At 43.9% G+C, this 21,805-nt stretch overlaps 1 protein-coding gene across 1 annotated transcript in view; it reads right to left on the reverse strand.

Moving 5' to 3' along the window:
• The window catches only part of LOC122938867 (cadherin-12-like), a 159,752-nt gene that overhangs the window by 75,520 nt on the left and 62,427 nt on the right, over positions 1-21,805 (reverse strand). The window contains exon 3 of the mRNA XM_044294716.1: positions 16,351-16,604. Within this exon, the coding sequence (XP_044150651.1) occupies positions 16,351-16,604 (254 nt within the window). The remainder of the gene's footprint in view (positions 1-16,350; positions 16,605-21,805) is intronic.

Below are 21,805 nucleotides of genomic sequence, written 5' to 3' on the forward strand. Positions count from 1 at the left end.
TCTGTGTGCTATCGGCATGAAATGTGGCTAGCAAACAAATGAAAAATACGGTTGTGTGCATGAGGCCTAAGATGCGTGTTTTCGCACACACACATAAGCAACTTTCATGCTCTTTTTACAGACAAGCATACGTTTATATGTAATAATTTGTATTTTTTCCCCAGGCTGCTATAGTGACGTATTGTTGTGGTTGCAGAAGTCAAATGGCATACACCACTGAGACCAGTGATTGGCTGCAGCGGTATTTGGGACGTCACCACTGCAATCACAACAGTAGATTGGGGAAGAATAGGAAGTTGTAGTGCTGGATTGGAGAGGAGTGGGAAGGTGAGTTTATTATTTTATTCATGTTCCTGCCATTGCCCCAAAAAGATATATCATTTGGAAAACCAGTGTAGCACACTACTATTTTATGGTAGTGCATTTATGCTTCTACACATAAAGGCACACTTTTATATACAACATGCACAGGTAAGTGTTTTTACCCACATAGACACACATTAAAGCTTGGGCTACACAGCGTCATTGGCCTGTGACACATGTTGCACAGCAATGCGGTGCTGCCGTTAAGTGAATGGGGCGACTGTCAAGTCACAACACCATTCACTTTCATTAGTTGCAATGTAGCATTGTGTTGCTGCAGTTTTTGGCCGCACAGTGTGTGTTGTGAGCCAAAGTTGGTGTGTAGCGTAAGCCCTAAAACACTTCACAGGCAGGCACACTTTTAGTGTTGTGACTTGACAATTATCCCATTCACTTAACTTCAGCACCACATTGCTCAGCAACATGTGTCACTGGCCAATGATGCTGTGTAGCCCAAGCTGTAATGTGTGTCTATGTGGGTAAAAACGCTTTCCTGCGCATGTTGTATAAAAAAGTGTGCCTTTATGTGTAGAAACGTAAATGTACTACCATAAAATAGTATTCAGGAAGAAAGAACTGCCTGTAGTACAGCTTGAGGCATCATGGTGGGCCCCCCAGTGGTTGACATCTTTGTAGATTGCAGCCAGGGATCATGGATATGTTCAGGGGGCGGGGCCCTCCATGTAGCTCATTGACTGACACCTGCGTGCAGCTCAAGGACATTTTTTTAGTGCTTTCAAACATGAAGGCTCGCTTACAGTGCAGGGGCCCACCGAGGAATTCCCTGACTCCCCGGTGGGCCAGTCCAATCCTGGATAGGAGAAATGGATAAATAAGAAGAAGCTTCACTGTTGTATATGTTAACTAAAGTCAGTAACTTGTGAACTAATGTAAACATATGCAATGCCAAATATGATTTATAGAACGTGGTTATAGTCCTTGAATTTCTCCTAGCAGAATATTCAGAACCACCTTTTGGGTGGTAAAGTAATTTATTTGCGAAATCTAACTCTCAGCTGTGAGACATATCAAATCTTTGTAGTTGCCAAAATGTTGAGGCTTTGAATTACAAACAAATACATTAGACATTTGCAGGACATTCCTTTATGTATTGATTAAGCTGTGCAAAAATTCAATTAGCCTGCATCTACACTTGGATGGATTAATCAGCTACTTCATAAAAATGGATTTTAAATGGTAAATTATCTTTTGTTACACGAAGTGCAATTTATTATCTGTAAGCAGCTTTAGTACTTATTCCAAGAGTCTGAAGCTTGAGTTTTCAGTTGGATTACTTACTGGAAGCCCTTTAAAATGTCTGGCCCTGTGAGTACTACTTTATCTCACATATAGCTGGTTCTGACAACCTCCATGAACACTTAATTTATAAGGTATGTGCTTATAGCCTATAGATGTAAGCAGAGTCTGCTGAAGGACCTGTGTTCACATGACTAAGCCGAGTGGGTCCTTAAGTCACAACCACATGAGAAAAGTGTTCTTTTACCTGTTCAGGCACATGTGGAAAATGTGCCACACAGAGAGATGTGTGCGCAGAGCTGAAGAGGAGAGATCCAGAGTTTTTCATAGTGCAGTGGTGTGACCCAATCAGCAAAAGGTAAATCCCGGAATAATCCCTCGGCACTCATCTAAAACTTGTCTTTATTTACAGCACTTTAAAGCCATCAAATAATATAAAAAATCGCTATGTAGTTCGAATATAACAAAACATTCTTCCTAATGGCATTAATACTCATGTCTGAATACTCCTTTATAGCATGTTTGCCCATAGGATAACCTCCCCCAAAGGTTGGAGTCAGCAAGCTCAGGTGAATAAAATCAAAGTAGCAGAGCCCATCATGAATGGATAAAAGTTGCTATAGTTGAACGTAGTTTAGTCAGGATAACAAATCAATGGACAAAAGCCATAGCACCCAGACATTTCAGAAATTTGACATTTCTGAAATCAAAAACAGCTGATGTTGCATATCATGGCTAATATAGGTACATGAGGTGCATACATATACAATCTAATCAGGAAAGCATATATACAGAAATATAAAAATAAAATAGCAACCAGAAACAACATCTGAAATCTCAGTTTCATTTTTTCTACTTTTGGGTTCCTGGGTTTAGAATGTCCCATATCTGCTCCCCTATTTTCTGTATATAGTACTGTATCTTGGGATGAAGGTGACCCCTTTAAACTACTCCCTCTTTTTTAAACTGCATCCTCTCCAGAAGAACACGTATCTGCCACAGTTTTGAATAATGTGTTGCAAGAGGAAACAGCGAGAGCTGTGGACCATACATAGGTCAGTCTCCAATGGAAGTTCTCAGGAGAGACACGTCAGGTGTATAGCACCTATGTGGAGTGTGTGCCAGAAAGGGCCTCTGATGTATCACATTTCTTATTTAAGAAACTACAGCTATACCATACTGGACACCTAAGGACTGTCAAGTTGTTATAAAGGCAATCAATCCATATATAGTCCACAGAACATTTTTGCTACCATAAACTATCCTGATCTCTGATTGTTGCCATCCACCTCCACCTTACACACTTAAAGTTCTAATGATTAGGGATGAGCGAACTCGAACTGTATAGTTCGGGTTCGTACCGAATTTTGGGGTGTCCGTGACACGGACCCGAACCCGGACATTTTCGTAAAAGTCCGGGTTCGGGTTCGGTGTTCGTCGCTTTCTTCGCGCTTTTGTGACGCTTTCTTGGCGCTTTTTGAAAGGCTGCAAAGCAGCCAATCAACAAGCGTCATACTACTTGCCCCAAGAGGCCATCACAGCCATGCCTACTATTGGCATGGCTGTGATTGGCCAGAGCACCATGTGACCCAGCCTCTATTTAAGCTGGAGTCACATAGCGCCGCCCGTCACTCTGCTCTGATTAGCGTAGGGAGAGGTTGCGGCTGCGACAGTAGGGCGAGATTAGGCAGATTAACTCCTCCAAAGGACTTGATTAACTGATCGATCTGCAGCTGTGGATCATTGAGCTGCTGATCCTCAATTGCTCACTGTTTTTAGGCTGCACAGACCGTTTGTCAGTCTCATTTTTCTGGGGTGATCGGCGGCCATTTTGTGTCTTGTGGTGCGCCAGCACAAGCTGCGACCAAGTGCATTTAACCCTCAATGGTGTGGTTGTTTTTTGGCTAAAGCCTACATCAGGGTGAAGCTGTGACACCAAGTGCATTTAACCAGCAATAGTCTGTTCATTTTTTGGCCATATACAAAATCAGGGGCAAGCTGCGCCTGTCACCAAGTGCATTTAACCCTCAATGGTGTGGTTGTTTTTTGGCTAAAGCCTACATCAGGGTGAAGCTGTCACACCAAGTGCATTTAACCAGCAATAGTCTGTTCATTTTTTGGCCATATACAAAATCAGGGGCAAGCTGCGCCTGTCACCAAGTGCATTTAACCCTCAATGGTGTGGTTGTTTTTTGGCTAAAGCCTACATCAGGGTGAAGCTGTCACACCAAGTGCATTTAACCAGCAATAGTCTGTTCATTTTTTGGCCATATACAAAATCAGGGGCAAGCTGCGCCTGTCACCAAGTGCATTTAACCCTCAATGGTGTGGTTGTTTTTTGGCTAAAGCCTACATCAGGGTGAAGCTGTCACACCAAGTGCATTTAACCAGCAATAGTCTGTTCATTTTTTGGCCATATCCCAGTCTAATTCTGTCACTAAATCCATACCGGTCACCCAGCGCCTAAATACTAGGCCTCAAATTTATATCCAGCTAAATCTGTCCCTAGTGCTGTAGCTGGGCGAGTTATTTAGTGTCCGTTCAAGCACATTTCTTGTTCTGGGTTGAAATACAATTCCCAATTTAGCAATTTCATAATTTAGTGGTTCCTGCTATATCAGAGCTCTTTGAAATCTATCCCAAAAAGGGTATATAATATTGAAGGTGCACATAGGGTCATTCAGAGTAACTTCACACACACCCGCTACTGTGTATTTCCAAGTCTAATTCTGTCACTAAATCCATACCGGTGACCCAGCGCCTAAATACTAGGCCTCAAATTTAATTCCCTCTAAATCTCTCGTTACCCACCGCTGTACTGTTGTTGCTGGGCAAGATATTTAGTGTCCGTCAAAGCACATTTTTTGTTCTGGGTTGAAGTACAATTCCCAATTTAGCAATTTCATAATTTAGTGGTTTCTGCTATATCAGAGCTATTTGAAATCTATCCCAAAAAGGGTATATAATATTGAAGGTGCACATAGGGTCATTCAGAATAACTTCACACACACCCGCTACTGTGTATTTCCAAGTCTAATTCTGTCACTAAACCCATACCTGTCACCCAGCGCCTAAATACTAGGCCTCAAATTTAAATCCCTCTAAATCTCTCGTTACCGTTGTCCTGTTGTAGCTGGGAAAGTTATTTAGTGCCCGTCAAAGCACATTTTTTGTTCTGGGTTGAAGTACAATTCCCAATTTAGCAATTTCATAATTTAGTGGTTCCTGCTATATCAGAGCTATTTGAAATCTATCCCAAAAAGGGTATATAATATTGAAGGTGCACATAGGGTCATTCAGAATAACTTCACACACACCCGCTACTGTGTATTTCCAAGTCTAATTCTGTCACTAAATCCATACCGGTGACCCAGCGCCTAAATACTAGGCCTCAAATTTAATTCCCTCTAAATCTCTCGTTACCCACCGGTGTACTGTTGTTGCTGGGCAAGATATTTAGTGTCCGTCAAAGCACATTTTTTGTTCTGGGTTGAAGTACAATTCCCAATTTAGCAATTTCATAATTTAGTGGTTTCTGCTATATCAGAGCTATTTGAAATCTATCCCAAAAAGGGTATATAATATTGAAGGTGCACATAGGGTCATTCAGAATAACTTCACACACACCCGCTACTGTGTATTTCCAAGTCTAATTCTGTCACTAAACCCATACCTGTCACCCAGCGCCTAAATACTAGGCCTCAAATTTAAATCCCTCTAAATCTCTCGTTACCGTTGTCCTGTTGTAGCTGGGAAAGTTATTTAGTGCCCGTCAAAGCACATTTTTTGTTCTGGGTTGAAGTACAATTCCCAATTTAGCAATTTCATAATTTAGTGGTTCCTGCTATATCAGAGCTATTTGAAATCTATCCCAAAAAGGGTATATAATATTGAAGGTGCACATAGGGTCATTCAGAATAACTTCACACACACCCGCTACTGTGTATTTCCAAGTCTAATTCTGTCACTAAATCCATACCGGTGACCCAGCGCCTAAATACTAGGCCTCAAATTTAATTCCCTCTAAATCTCTCGTTACCCACCGGTGTACTGTTGTTGCTGGGCAAGATATTTAGTGTCCGTCAAAGCACATTTTTTGTTCTGGGTTGAAGTACAATTCCCAATTTAGCAATTTCATAATTTAGTGGTTTCTGCTATATCAGAGCTATTTGAAATCTATCCCTAAAAGGGTATATAATATTGAAGGTGCACATAGGGTCATTCAGAATAACTTCACACACACCCGCTACTGTGTATTTCCAAGTCTAATTCTGTCACTAAACCCATACCTGTCACCCAGCGCCTAAATACTAGGCCTCAAATTTATATCCAGCTAAATCTGTCCCTAGTGCTGTAGCTGGGCGAGTTATTTAGTGTCCGTTCAAGCACATTTCTTGTTCTGGGTTGAAATACAATTCCCAATTTAGCAATTTCATAATTTAGTGGTTCCTGCTATATCAGAGCTCTTTGAAATCTATCCCAAAAAGGGTATATAATATTGAAGGTGCACATAGGGTCATTCAGAGTAACTTCACACACACCCGCTACTGTGTATTTCCAAGTCTAATTCTGTCACTAAATCCATACCGGTGACCCAGCGCCTAAATACTAGGCCTCAAATTTAATTCCCTCTAAATCTCTCGTTACCCACCGCTGTACTGTTGTTGCTGGGCAAGATATTTAGTGTCCGTCAAAGCACATTTTTTGTTCTGGGTTGAAGTACAATTCCCAATTTAGCAATTTCATAATTTAGTGGTTTCTGCTATATCAGAGCTATTTGAAATCTATCCCAAAAAGGGTATATAATATTGAAGGTGCACATAGGGTCATTCAGAATAACTTCACACACACCCGCTACTGTGTATTTCCAAGTCTAATTCTGTCACTAAACCCATACCTGTCACCCAGCGCCTAAATACTAGGCCTCAAATTTAAATCCCTCTAAATCTCTCGTTACCGTTGTCCTGTTGTAGCTGGGAAAGTTATTTAGTGCCCGTCAAAGCACATTTTTTGTTCTGGGTTGAAGTACAATTCCCAATTTAGCAATTTCATAATTTAGTGGTTCCTGCTATATCAGAGCTATTTGAAATCTATCCCAAAAAGGGTATATAATATTGAAGGTGCACATAGGGTCATTCAGAATAACTTCACACACACCCGCTACTGTGTATTTCCAAGTCTAATTCTGTCACTAAATCCATACCGGTGACCCAGCGCCTAAATACTAGGCCTCAAATTTAATTCCCTCTAAATCTCTCGTTACCCACCGGTGTACTGTTGTTGCTGGGCAAGATATTTAGTGTCCGTCAAAGCACATTTTTTGTTCTGGGTTGAAGTACAATTCCCAATTTAGCAATTTCATAATTTAGTGGTTTCTGCTATATCAGAGCTATTTGAAATCTATCCCTAAAAGGGTATATAATATTGAAGGTGCACATAGGGTCATTCAGAATAACTTCACACACACCCGCTACTGTGTATTTCCAAGTCTAATTCTGTCACTAAACCCATACCTGTCACCCAGCGCCTAAATACTAGGCCTCAAATTTAAATCCCTCTAAATCTCTCGTTACCGTTGTCCTGTTGTAGCTGGGAAAGTTATTTAGTGCCCGTCAAAGCACATTTTTTGTTCTGGGTTGAAGTACAATTCCCAATTTAGCAATTTCATAATTTAGTGGTTCCTGCTATATCAGAGCTATTTGAAATCTATCCCAAAAAGGGTATATAATATTGAAGGTGCACATTGGGTCATTCAGAATAACTTCACACACACGCTTCTGTGCATTTCCAAGTCTAATTCTGTCACTAAATCCATACCGGTGACCCAGCGCCTAAATACTAGGCCTCAAATTTAATTCCCTCTAAATCTCTCGTTACCCACCGCTGTACTGTTGTTGCTGGGCAAGATATTTAGTGTCCGTCAAAGCACATTTTTTGTTCTGGGTTGAAGTACAATTCCCAATTTAGCAATTTCATAATTTAGTGGTTTCTGCTATATCAGAGCTATTTGAAATCTATCCCTAAAAGGGTATATAATATTGAAGGTGCACATAGGGTCATTCAGAATAACTTCACACACACCCGCTACTGTGTATTTCCAAGTCTAATTCTGTCACTAAATCCATACCGGTGACCCAGCGCCTAAATACTAGGCCTCAAATTTAATTCCCTCTAAATCTCTCGTTACCCACCGTTGTACTGTTGTTGCTGGGCAAGATATTTAGTGTCCGTCAAAGCACATTTTTTGTTCTGGGTTGAAGTACAATTCCCAATTTAGCAATTTCATAATTTAGTGGTTTCTGCTATATCAGAGCTATTTGAAATCTATCCCTAAAAGGGTATATAATATTGAAGGTGCACATAGGGTCATTCAGAATAACTTCACACACACCCGCTACTGTGTATTTCCAAGTCTAATTCTGTCACTAAACCCATACCTGTCACCCAGCGCCTAAATACTAGGCCTCAAATTTAAATCCCTCTAAATCTCTCGTTACCGTTGTCCTGTTGTAGCTGGGAAAGTTATTTAGTGCCCGTCAAAGCACATTTTTTGTTCTGGGTTGAAGTACAATTCCCAATTTAGCAATTTCATAATTTAGTGGTTCCTGCTATATCAGAGCTATTTGAAATCTATCCCAAAAAGGGTATATAATATTGAAGGTGCACATTGGGTCATTCAGAATAACTTCACACACACGCTTCTGTGCATTTCCAAGTCTAATTCTGTCACTAAATCCATACCGGTGACCCAGCGCCTAAATACTAGGCCTCAAATTTAATTCCCTCTAAATCTCTCGTTACCCACCGCTGTACTGTTGTTGCTGGGCAAGATATTTAGTGTCCGTCAAAGCACATTTTTTGTTCTGGGTTGAAGTACAATTCCCAATTTAGCAATTTCATAATTTAGTGGTTTCTGCTATATCAGAGCTATTTGAAATCTATCCCTAAAAGGGTATATAATATTGAAGGTGCACATAGGGTCATTCAGAATAACTTCACACACACCCGCTACTGTGTATTTCCAAGTCTAATTCTGTCACTAAATCCATACCGGTGACCCAGCGCCTAAATACTAGGCCTCAAATTTAATTCCCTCTAAATCTCTCGTTACCCACCGTTGTACTGTTGTTGCTGGGCAAGATATTTAGTGTCCGTCAAAGCACATTTTTTGTTCTGGGTTGAAGTACAATTCCCAATTTAGCAATTTCATAATTTAGTGGTTTCTGCTATATCAGAGCTATTTGAAATCTATCCCTAAAAGGGTATATAATATTCAAGGTGCACATTGGGTCATTCAGAATAACTTCACACACACGCTTCTGTGCATTTCCAAGTCTAATTCTGTCACTAAATCCATACCGGTCACCCAGCGCCTAAATACTAGGCCTCAAATTTATATCCCGCTGAATTTGAATACAATACATTGGGCCAAATAATATATTTGTTGTTGTGGTGAACCATAACAATGAGAAAAACATCTAGTAAGGGACGCGGACGTGGACATGGTCGTGGTGGTGTTAGTGGACCCTCTGGTGCTGGGAGAGGACGTGGCCGTTCTGCCACATCCACACGTCCTAGTGTACCAACTACTTCAGGTCCCAGTAGCCGCCAGAATTTACAGCGATATATGGTGGGGCCCAATGCCGTTCTAAGGATGGTAAGGCCTGAGCAGGTACAGGCATTAGTCAATTGGGTGGCCGACAGTGGATCCAGCACGTTCACATTATCTCCCACCCAGTCTTCTGCAGAAAGCGCACAGATGGCGCCTGAAAACCAACCCCATCAGTCTGTCACATCACCCCCATGCATACCAGGGAAACTGTCTCAGCCTCAAGTTATGCAGCAGTCTCTTATGCTGTTTGAAGACTCCGCTGGCAGGGTTTCCCAAGGGCATCCACCTAGCCCTTCCCCAGCGGTGAAAGACATAGAATGCACTGACGCACAACCACTTATGTTTCCTGATGATGAGGACATGGGAATACCACCTCAGCATGTCTCTGATGATGACGAAACACAGGTGCCAACTGCTGCGTCTTTCTGCAGTGTGCAGACTGAACAGGAGGTCAGGGATCAAGACTGGGTGGAAGACGATGCAGGGGACGATGAGGTCCTAGACCCCACATGGAATGAAGGTCGTGCCACTGACTTTCACAGTTCGGAGGAAGAGGCAGTGGTGAGACCGAGCCAACAGCGTAGCAAAAGAGGGAGCAGTGGGCAAAAGCAGAACACCCGCCGCCAAGAGACTCCGCCTGCTACTGACCGCCGCCATCTGGGACCGAGCACCCCAAAGGCAGCTTCAAGGAGTTCCCTGGCATGGCACTTCTTCAAACAATGTGCTGACGACAAGACCCGAGTGGTTTGCACGCTGTGCCATCAGAGCCTGAAGCGAGGCATTAACGTTCTGAACCTGAGCACAACCTGCATGACCAGGCACCTGCATGCAAAGCATGAACTGCAGTGGAGTAAACACCTTAAAACCAAGGAAGTCACTCAGGCTCCCCCTGCTACCTCTTCTGCTGCTGCCGCCTCGGCCTATTCTGCTGCTGCCGCCTCGGCCTCTTCCTCCGCCTCTGGAGGAACGTTGGCACCTGCCGCCCAGCAAACAGGGGATGTACCACCAACACCACCACCACCACCTCCGTCACCAAGCGTCTCAACCATGTCACACGCCAGCGTTCAGCTCTCCATCTCACAAACATTTGATAGAAAGCGTAAATTCCCACCTAGCCACCCTCGATCCCTGGCCCTGAATGCCAGCATTTCTAAACTACTGGCCTATGAAATGCTGTCATTTAGGCTGGTGGACACAGACAGCTTCAAACAGCTCATGTCGCTTGCTGTCCCACAGTATGTTGTTCCCAGCCGGCACTACTTCTCCAAGAGAGCCGTGCCTTCCCTGCACAACCAAGTATCCGATAAAATCAAGTGTGCACTGCGCAACGCCATCTGTAGCAAGGTCCACCTAACCACAGATACGTGGACCAGTAAGCACGGCCAGGGACGCTATATCTCCCTAACTGCACACTGGGTAAATGTAGTGGCAGCTGGGCCCCAGGCGGAGAGCTGTTTGGCGCACGTCCTTCCGCCGCCAAGGATCGCAGGGCAACATTCTTTGCCTCCTGTTGCCACCTCCTCCTTCTCGGCTTCCTCCTCCTCTTCTTCCACCTGCTCATCCAGTCAGCCACACACCTTCACCACCAACTTCAGCACAGCCCGGGGTAAACGTCAGCAGGCCATTCTGAAACTCATATGTTTGGGGGACAGGCCCCACACCGCACAGGAGTTGTGGCGGGGTATAGAACAACAGACCGACGAGTGGTTGCTGCCGGTGAGCCTCAAGCCCGGCCTGGTGGTGTGTGATAATGGGCGAAATCTCGTTGCAGCTCTGGGACTAGCCAATTTGACGCACATCCCTTGCTTGGCGCATGTGCTGAATTTGGTGGTGCAGAAGTTCATTCACAACTACCCCGACATGTCAGAGCTGCTGCATAAAGTGCGGGCCGTCTGTTCGCGCTTCCGGCGTTCACATCCTGCTGCTGCTCGCCTGTCTGCGCTACAGCGTAACTTCGGCCTTCCCGCTCACCGCCTCATATGCGACGTGCCCACCAGGTGGAACTCCACCTTGCACATGCTGGACAGACTGTGCGAGCAGCAGCAGGCCATAGTGGAGTTTCAGCTGCAGCACGCACGGGTCAGTCGCACTACAGAACAGCACCACTTCACCACCAATGACTGGGCCTCCATGCGAGACCTGTGTGCCCTGTTGCGCTGTTTCGAGTACTCCACCAACATGGCCAGTGGCGATGACACCGTTATCAGCGTTACAATACCACTTCTATGTCTCCTTGAGAAAACACTTAGGGCGATGATGGAACAGGAGGTGGCCCAGGAGGAGGAGGAGGAGGATGAGGAAGAGGGGTCATTTTTAGCACTTTCAGGCCAGTCTCTTCGAAGTGACTCAGAGGGAGGTTTTTTGCAACAGCAGAGGCCAGGTACAAATGTGGCCAGCCAGGGCCCACTACTGGAGGACGAGGAGGACGAGGATGAGGAGGAGGTGGAGGAGGATGAGGATGAAGCATGGTCACAGCGGGGTGGCACCCAACGCAGCTCGGGTCCATCACTGGTGCGTGGCTGGGGGGAAAGGCAGGACGATGACGATACGCCTCCCACAGAGGACAGCTTGTCCTTACCCCTGGGCAGCCTGGCACACATGAGCGACTACATGCTGCAGTGCCTGCGCAACGACAGCAGAGTTGCCCACATTTTAACCTGTGCGGACTACTGGGTTGCCACCCTGCTGGATCCACGCTACAAAGACAATGTGCCCACCTTACTTCCTGCACTGGAGCGTGATAGGAAGATGCGCGAGTACAAGCGCACGTTGGTAGACGCGCTACTGAGAGCATTCCCAAATGTCACAGGGGAACAAGTGGAAGCCCAAGGCCAAGGCAGAGGAGGAGCAAGAGGTCGCCAAGGCAGCTGTGTCACGGCCAGCTCCTCTGAGGGCAGGGTTAGCATGGCAGAGATGTGGAAAACTTTTGTCAACACGCCACAGCTAACTGCACCACCACCTGATACGCAACGTGTTAGCAGGAGGCAACATTTTACTAACATGGTGGAACAGTACGTGTGCACACCCCTCCACGTACTGACTGATGGTTCGGCCCCATTCAACTTCTGGGTCTCTAAATTGTCCACGTGGCCAGAGCTAGCCTTTTATGCCTTGGAGGTGCTGGCCTGCCCGGCAGCCAGCGTTTTGTCTGAACGTGTATTCAGCACGGCAGGGGGCGTCATTACAGACAAACGCAGCCGCCTGTCTACAGCCAATGTGGACAAGCTGACGTTCATAAAAATGAACCAGGCATGGATCCCACAGGACCTGTCCGTCCCTTGTCCAGATTAGACATTAACTACCTCCCCATAACCATATATTATTGGACTCCAGGGCACTTCCTCATTCAATCCTATTTTTATTTTCATTTTACCATTATATTGCGATGCTACCCAAAGTTGAATGAACCTCTCCTCTGCCTGTGTGCTAGGCCTAAATATATGCCAATGGACTGTTGCAGTGGTGGCTGACATGAAGCCTGATTCTCTGCTATGACATGCAGACTAATTCTCTGCTGACATGAAGCCAGATTGTCTGTTACGGGACCTCTCTCCTCTGCCTGGGTGCTGGGCCTAAATTTATGACAATGGACTGTTGCAGTGGTGGCTGACGTGAAGCCTGATTCTCTGCTATGACATGCAGACTGATTCTCTGCTGTCATGAAGCCAGATTGTCTGTTACGGGACCTTTCTCCTCTACCTGGGTTCTGGGCCTAAATTTATGAAAATTGACTCTTACAGTGGTGGGTGACGTGAAGCCTGATTCTCTGCTATGATATGAAGACTGATTCTCTGCTGACATGAAGCCAGATTGTCTGTTACGGGACCTTTCTCCTCTGCCTGGGTTCTGGGCCTAAATTTATGAAAATTGACTCTTACAGTGGTGGGTGACGTGAAGCCTGATTCTCTGCTATGATATGAAGACTGATTCTCTGCTGACATGAAGCCAGATTGTCTGTTACGGGACCTTTCTCCTCTGCCTGGGTTCTGGGCCTAAATTTATGAAAATTGACTCTTACAGTGGTGGGTGACGTGAAGCCTGATTCTCTGCTATGATATGAAGACTGATTCTCTGCTGACATGAAGCCAGATTGTCTGTTACGGGACCTTTCTCCTCTGCCTGGGTTCTGGGCCTAAATTTATGAAAATTGACTCTTACAGTGGTGGGTGACGTGAAGCCTGATTCTCTGCTATGATATGAAGACTGATTCTCTGCTGACATGAAGCCAGATTGTCTGTTACGGGACCTTTCTCCTCTGCCTGGGTTCTGGGCCTAAATTTATGAAAATTGACTCTTACAGTGGTGGGTGACGTGAAGCCTGATTCTCTGCTATGATATGAAGACTGATTCTCTGCTGACATGAAGCCAGATTGTCTGTTACGGGACCTTTCTCCTCTGCCTGGGTTCTGGGCCTAAATTTATGAAAATTGACTCTTACAGTGGTGGGTGACGTGAAGCCTGATTCTCTGCTATGATATGAAGACTGATTCTCTGCTGACATGAAGCCAGATTGTCTGTTACGGGACCTTTCTCCTCTGCCTGGGTTCTGGGCCTAAATTTATGAAAATTGACTCTTACAGTGGTGGGTGACGTGAAGCCTGATTCTCTGCTATGATATGAAGACTGATTCTCTGCTGACATGAAGCCAGATTGTCTGTTACGGGACCTTTCTCCTCTGCCTGGGTTCTGGGCCTAAATTTATGAAAATTGACTCTTACAGTGGTGGGTGACGTGAAGCCTGATTCTCTGCTATGATATGAAGACTGATTCTCTGCTGACATGAAGCCAGATTGTCTGTTACGGGACCTCTCTCCTCTGCCTGGGTGCTGGGCCTAAATATATGCCAATGGACTGTTGCAGTGGTGGCTGACGTGAAGCCTCATTCTCTGCTATGACATGCAGACTAATTCTCTGCTGACATGAAGACAGATTCTCTGTTACGGGACCTCTCTCCTCTGCCTGGGTGCCGGGGCCTAAATATCTGAGAATGGACTGTTCCAGTGGTGGCTGACGTGAAGCCTCATTCTCTGCTATGACATGCAGACTAATTCTCTGCTGACATGAAGACAGATTCTCTGTTACGGGACCTCCCTCCTCTGCCTGGGTGCTGGGCCTAAATATATGCCAATGGACTGTTGCAGTGGTGGCTGACGTGAAGCCTCATTCTCTGCTATGACATGCAGACTAATTCTCTGCTGACATGAAGACAGATTCTCTGTTACGGGACCTCCCTCCTCTGCCTGGGTGCTGGGCCTAAATATATGCCAATGGACTGTTGCAGTGGTGGCTGACGTGAAGCCTCATTCTCTGCTATGACATGCAGACTGATTCTCTGCTGACATGAAGCCAGATTCTCTGTTACGGGACCTCTCTCCTCTGCCTGTGTGTGTGCTGGGCCTAAATATATGCCAATGGACTGTTGCAGTGGTGGCTGACGTGAAGCCTCATTCTCTGCTATGACATGCAGACTGATTCTCTGCTGACATGAAGCCAGATTCTCTGTTACGGGACCTCTCTCCTCTGCCTGTGTGTGTGCTGGGCCTAAATATATGCCAATGGACTGTTGCAGTGGTGGCTGACGTGAAGCCTCATTCTCTGCTATGACATGCAGACTAATTCTCTGCTGACATGAAGACAGATTCTCTGTTACGGGACCTCCCTCCTCTGCCTGGGTGCTGGGCCTAAATATATGCCAATGGACTGTTGCAGTGGTGGCTGACGTGAAGCCTCATTCTCTGCTATGACATGCAGACTGATTCTCTGCTGACATGAAGCCAGATTCTCTGTTACGGGACCTCTCTCCTCTGCCTGTGTGTGTGCTGGGCCTAAATATATGCCAATGGACTGTTGCAGTGGTGGCTGACGTGAAGCCTCATTCTCTGCTATGACATGCAGACTGATTCTCTGCTGACATGAAGCCAGATTCTCTGTTACGGGACCTCTCTCCTCTGCCTGTGTGTGTGCTGGGCCTAAATATATGCCAATGGACTGTTGCAGTGGTGGCTGACGTGAAGCCTCATTCTCTGCTATGACATGCAGACTAATTCTCTGCTGACATGAAGACAGATTCTCTGTTACGGGACCTCCCTCCTCTGCCTGGGTGCTGGGCCTAAATATATGCCAATGGACTGTTGCAGTGGTGGCTGACGTGAAGCCTCATTCTCTGCTATGACATGCAGACTAATTCTCTGCTGACATGAAGACAGATTCTCTGTTACGGGACCTCTCTCCTCTGCCTGGGTGCCGGGGCCTAAATATCTGAGAATGGACTGTTCCAGTGGTGGGTGACGGGAAGCCAGATTCTCTGCTATGGAACCTCTCTCCAATTGATTTTGGTTAATTTTTATTTATTTAATTTTTATTTTAATTCATTTCCCTATCCACATTTGTTTGCAGGGGATTTACCTACATGTTGCTGCCTTTTGCAGCCCTCTAGCTCTTTCCTGGGCTGTTTTACAGCCTTTTTAGTGCCGAAAAGTTCGGGTCCCCATTGACTTCAATGGGGTTCGGGTTCGGGACGAAGTTCGGATCGGGTTCGGATCCCGAACCCGAACATTTCCGGGATGTTCGGCCGAACTTCTCGAACCCGAACATCCAGGTGTTCGCTCAACTCTACTAATGATCCTTATGTATATCATAACCTCTTATACAATCTGCCAGGCTAAAATATTTTGACGCTATTAGCATTTAAAGTATTATTAACTCATCATATTCAAGTACCAAAGTTCAACATACCCAAAAATGTGCTATATCATTTATGCTGCCTATGTGATATATTATTCATAGCTTTGTTAGAAAACCCCCTTCAGCTCTTTCCTCACGAAGAATGTTCAACTCTCATAGCCAACAGAGACTCATGCAGGCAATGTGCATTTTCTGACAGTGGGTATGACACCCTAGTGGGGAGGATGCACTTACTGCATAATCATTTCTAGCATGCCAGTCTTACTATTTGCTTTGCAAATTTTAGATAGATGAAGTTTAACTTTTTACTTCCAAGTGGAATTCAAGCATCATATTCATTCACTCATAACATATTGTAGAAACCTGTAATTTAATGGATTTAATACAAAATTAATTATGAGTATATTAGTTAAAAATGGATTCAAAATAATTACCTAACAGGACTGGATCCTATGTCTAGATCTTGTGCTGTAACAGCTCCTATGATGGTGCCCACAGGCGTGTCCTCATATACTTCCATGTTATAGAAAGGTTTGCTGAACAATGGAGGCTCATCAATATCCAGAACATTTATTTTTACTGTAGCTGTGTCTTTAAAAGGTCCCACTGAATTAAAATGATGATCCAGGTGCACATTGGAAGCCTCAACTTTAAATGTATAGGCCTTTTTTGTTTCAAAGTCCAGAGGCTGAAAAATGAAATGTAATATTTTATGAAACTTTCAATTCTGTAAGACAGGGTTAGAGACATGTGAGTTATTGCCTGTAACTGAATTACTATGGCTAAATGTTTCTCTCCTTTGGCCTTTCATTTATTTTTATTTTTTTATGTTTTACTCTCTTGCCTTCCCAGAATCATATTTTTTCTTTTCATTGAAATAGCTGTATGAGAGCTTGTTTTCTGCTGCACTACATGTACCCTCTAACAACACCATTTATTAGTGCCTACAATGCAGTGAGAAGCTGTAAAATGCAATTCTGCCAATTTTTCCTGAATATGTTTTTACTGCATTCCTTATGAGAGAAAGCTGACATGTTACCTTTCTTCTGTAGATCAGTACAATTACAGTACTCATTTTTTTGCATGACAATCTTAATTTTTTATCGATATAGGGTCGTGTATGACCTTTTGATCACTCTTAATTTTTTGGGAGGTGAATTTGGGCTATTTGGGCATTCGGGCATAGTTTGGGCCGCAGCAATACTAATGATCTTTTTCTTTTTCAAGTAGGAAAAGAGGGTGAAAAATGTATGGCATCACCACACTTTTTTTCAATCCACTTACAAGATCCATTTTATTGTGTCTCATCCTGTGCAATAACACTGGGGCATGTTTTCAAAAATACATAAAAATGTGTCCATGGGATCCTATGAATAGTAACTCTCATCTGACACAGTAAAAAAAAATGCATATTTTAGGCCACCTTCACACGGGCATCACGGGCGAGGGCCAGATGTGTTCAGGGTGCATTGCGGGAAACCCGTCGAGTAGGCACGCAATTGCAGTCAGTTTTGTCTGAAATTACGTTTCTGATGTTCAGAATTGTCTTCTTTCTTCTTCAGGATCTTCTATCTTTATTCAGAAAGACCTGAACTGACGTCATTGCGCTCACCATGCGGTGAACGTGATTACGTCATCAAAGGTCCTTTTGCAGGTGCTGAAAGAAGACGATGCCGGCTGTGCGATCAAGTGGATGAGGTGAGTTAATGTTTATTTTTTATTTTTTAACCCCTCAAGGCACATTTTAACAAGCATTCTGTATCAAGAATGCTATTATTTTCCCTTATGTTATAGGGGAAAATAATACAGTGAATAGACTTTAATGGGGTCCGGGGTTGCTCATCCATATCATCTCCTCATCTCCTAGCAAGTATGCATGAAAATCGCACCGCATCTGCACTTGTGAAAAACGCATAATATAGAACATGCAGCGATTTTCATGCAACGCACAAGTGATGCGTGAAAATCACCGCTCATCTGCACAGCCCCATTGAAGTAAATGGGTCCAGATTCAGTGCTGGTGCAATGAGTTCCCCTCATGCATTGCACCCACCCAGAATTAAAGATATACTGTATGTTTTTATTTACATGGAAGCCAATGAGCAACAGATAGGCAATGGATAGAAAACCGTACATCAAAGCATCCGTCAAGGATATATATTTTTATTCAGGTTTGTTTAACCTCTGATGCTGAACATACATATCGGAATATGTCAAGTTCAGAGACAAGTTAAGGAAGGACACATCTGTACATTTAGGGGATCATTTATTATGCTGGAATACGCCTATATTTGGCGTATTTCAGGCACAGATTGTGGCCCAACGGTTAGTTATTCTACAATCTGATTTCTCCCGCTCACATCAGATCTAAAAAATGGGTGCGGTGTGGGCGGGCAAGGGGACGGGCTTGAGGACCCATCTCCTTTGCAATTTTCTACTAGATCCCCTGAGGAAGGGACTGCGAAACGTGCGTCAGGGTCAGGATTACATTGGTCGGTATTATTTCATACATTAATTACTCTTTGATGAAATGTTGCATTTACTTTATTGCACCGAGCATTTTATTTGTGTGCTGTCCGCATCCGTTGCACCGTTCTGTGGCCCCGCAAAAAAAATATAACATGTCCTATTCTTGTCCGCTTTGCGGACAAGAATCGGCATTTCTACAATGGGCCACCCGTTCCGCAAATTTCGGAAGGCACACGGGCGGCTTTTTTTTTTTTGCTGCGGATCCGCGGTTTGCGGAATGCAAAAAACGTAACGGTCGTGTGCATGAGGCCTTAGCCTTTACATTTTCAGTACACAATAATTATATAGTTATGTTTTGTATGTACTGTAAATCTAGTCAGTAATAGAGGTCTTTTGGGGGGGCTTACTATTGACCAACTATTTACTTTCAGTCTTTTCTGGGCTCCTTTAATTGTGCTTGGTCAGTATACAAAAAAATTATATTGTATTTCACCACTCTTATCTCTTTATTACAGTATGTAATAATCCATAACAACTCTTTGATAGTTTTCACTTCCTCCTTATTAATAAAGCGCAGGCACATATCTCAGATCTAAATGCTGGAGACCTGCCACTTTCAGATTTAAAAATGACATCAAGCATGAAATCCTCTGAGCCTTCACCATTCTTGGCTTTTGACCCAATAAGGGAAGAAGATCTACTGAGGACTAAATGTCATAGCTACTCACTCTTCTCAGTCTCTATGCAGTGTTTGGCACTGAAGACAATTAATTGCTACTTAACATGCCCCCCTTTACTGACCTAAAGGGAACCTGTCACAACATACCTCAGTAGTAATGCAAGTGCAGTATCCGATGTGTGCAGGTCTCCTGATTCAAATAATGTTTCCCCATCCCAATCAGTGCCTTCATTCCTGAAAACTCCATGATTTTGTAATATGAAAAACAGCTGATTTGTGAAACAAGGGCAACAGCCCCACTCCGTATTGATGCCCACCCATCTTTTCTGATCCTCTGTTCTTGTGTCTGCGCCGGCACTTCAGGAATTGGTGCATGTGCAGAACAGGTGCTTGCCAGGACTACATAGTCCATTAGTGGCACACATTAGAACACAGGGCCACGCAGGAGAGATTACATCTTTGCTGCCTGGCCATGTCACTCAAAACTGGGGGGGAGGGGGCTGGCCGAGATAAGGAGCCGGGCTTTTGGTGCAAGCATGACCCCCTCATTGCTCCAAACATCTAATTTGTATATCACAAAATCACAGCTTTCTTAGGAATGTGGAAAACAATCAAGATGGGGGAAACAGCATTTCAATCAGAGGAACTGCACAACTCCGACACTGCACTTGGATTACTATGGAGGTACATGGCAACAGATTACACGTAAAAAGACTAATCCTGTTGGTTTTCTTCCTACATGTCTGACCACACATTTAGTGGATTATTTACCAGCTCTACTTTTTTTCCTCTTCCCTTTACTGTTGGGGTTCCTCAGGGTTCAGTCCTAGGTCCTATTCTCCTTTCTCTCTACACAGCCCCTCAGTCTGCTAGCACCATCACTAAACTACATGCCTGACCCTATATATGATTTCAATACTGCAAAACACCAGTGATTGTTTGTCCACTGTCTCTATCATCATGTCTCCTTTATAACTGATTCTTTTAAAAACGGAGCTTCCTACTACCTACTGAATAAAAATCAGCCTCCCCCTGTACAAACTCTAGCCTCTCCAATCTGAATGCATCAGCCAGGCTCATCTTTCTGTCAAACCATGGCACCGTTACCTCCAACCTGTGCCAGTCACTGCACGTTTGCCTGTTCACTCTATAATTCATTTTAAAATCAGACCTCTCACACAAAGTCCTCCTCGCTGCCCCCAAACTCCTCTCACCCTAATGCATTTCACATCTGTGTATATATAGATACATACTTGGTAACTGGCTCAAGCTTCATACTTTTACCTCTATTTCCGTGAGCAGGGCCATCATTCCTTTTGTTTGAATTACAGTACTCATTTGCTACTCTGTAATGTCTGATTTTCCCTGCACATGAACCTTCTGAAATGTAAAGTGCTATGGAATATGTTGGCATTATATAAAGATATATAAAAGCTATTATTATTACAGCTATTATTACCATTATCATAACCAAGTCAGGAAAAATGTTTTCTAACAGTGTGTGAGACCCTAACACTTTCAAACAAACACTATGATTTTTCACGCTGTGAAAAAAAAATATTACAACCATATTTACATTAGTATTACAAAAAAAAAGAAGCAGATTCCTAAAATTTTCTGTGGAAAGCAAGATAAACATTAAACCAACATAAATGATTCTTATCCAAGAGAGACATCTGGTGGCAGCTTACCATACTGACCATTTTTGAGCTATAATCCCAACAGCAAGCTCTTTCAAGCAGGGTCTTCACTCTGTTTGCATGGGTGATTATTTTGTTATATGTAATGTCTGACTTTGTAGATGTGCCGCTGATTTGTAAAGTATTGCAGAAGGCTATACCCAGATTTTTATTATCATCATCATTATTATAAGAAAAAAAGAAAACAATATGTATCACACTACTCTTGATGTAGGAATCAAAATTTCCTCTGTTTCAAAACAGCACCATAATGTTGCATTTAAACATGTTGCATGTTGTACTTTCTAGATCAATGTGACAAATTCAAATATTTGAAAATTTGAATAAACAATCAATATTCACGGTTATTTGAGAGCCCCCTTTATAGACATGCTGGTCTTTTCTGATAATATTTTGTTAAATTATTTAATGTATATTCTAAACCCTAGATAGAAACATAGCCCATTATATTCCGTTATAATAGCTACATAGTTATTTTACAGGGTTACCATACATACTAGGTTATCCTCAGTCATCAGTATCTGATCGGTGGGGGTGCGACTCCCGACATCCCCGCTGATCAGCTGTTTGAAGAGGTTGCAGTATTCTGGTGAGTGCCACTGCTTCTTCACATCTTATCATGCACAATGCAGTCCAATGTATAGTAGCTGTCCTTGTATTGCAGCTCAGGAACTGAACTGCTCCCGGGCCACGTAGTGTCACGAGGGTGTCAAGAGCCACGTCTGACTCCGTTATACCCGGGGTCAGGAAGTCGCAGCGGGTGGCTGCGCGCTCTATGTCTAAAGATCACGGTGTTTCTTAGTGTTTGTTTTCTGTGTTTGCCTTGCTATCCTTTTTGTCTCACTCAGGGATCCGTAGCTTCTCCTCCTCAGCTGTTTCTTGTCTGCCACTCCCAAACTCCTTATATTCTCCTCTCACACTTCTCTTGTTGCCAGTTATAGAGCTTCCTGCCTGGACATCTATGCTGACCCACTGGAGCTGAGAATCTGGTTGTTGTTCCAGAGTGCTACCCTCCGGATCCCTGTTGGGCTTTTGTTGTCT

Source organism: Bufo gargarizans, chromosome 5, assembly GCF_014858855.1.
Source record: "Bufo gargarizans isolate SCDJY-AF-19 chromosome 5, ASM1485885v1, whole genome shotgun sequence".
Taxonomy (NCBI): Eukaryota; Metazoa; Chordata; class Amphibia; order Anura; family Bufonidae; genus Bufo; species Bufo gargarizans.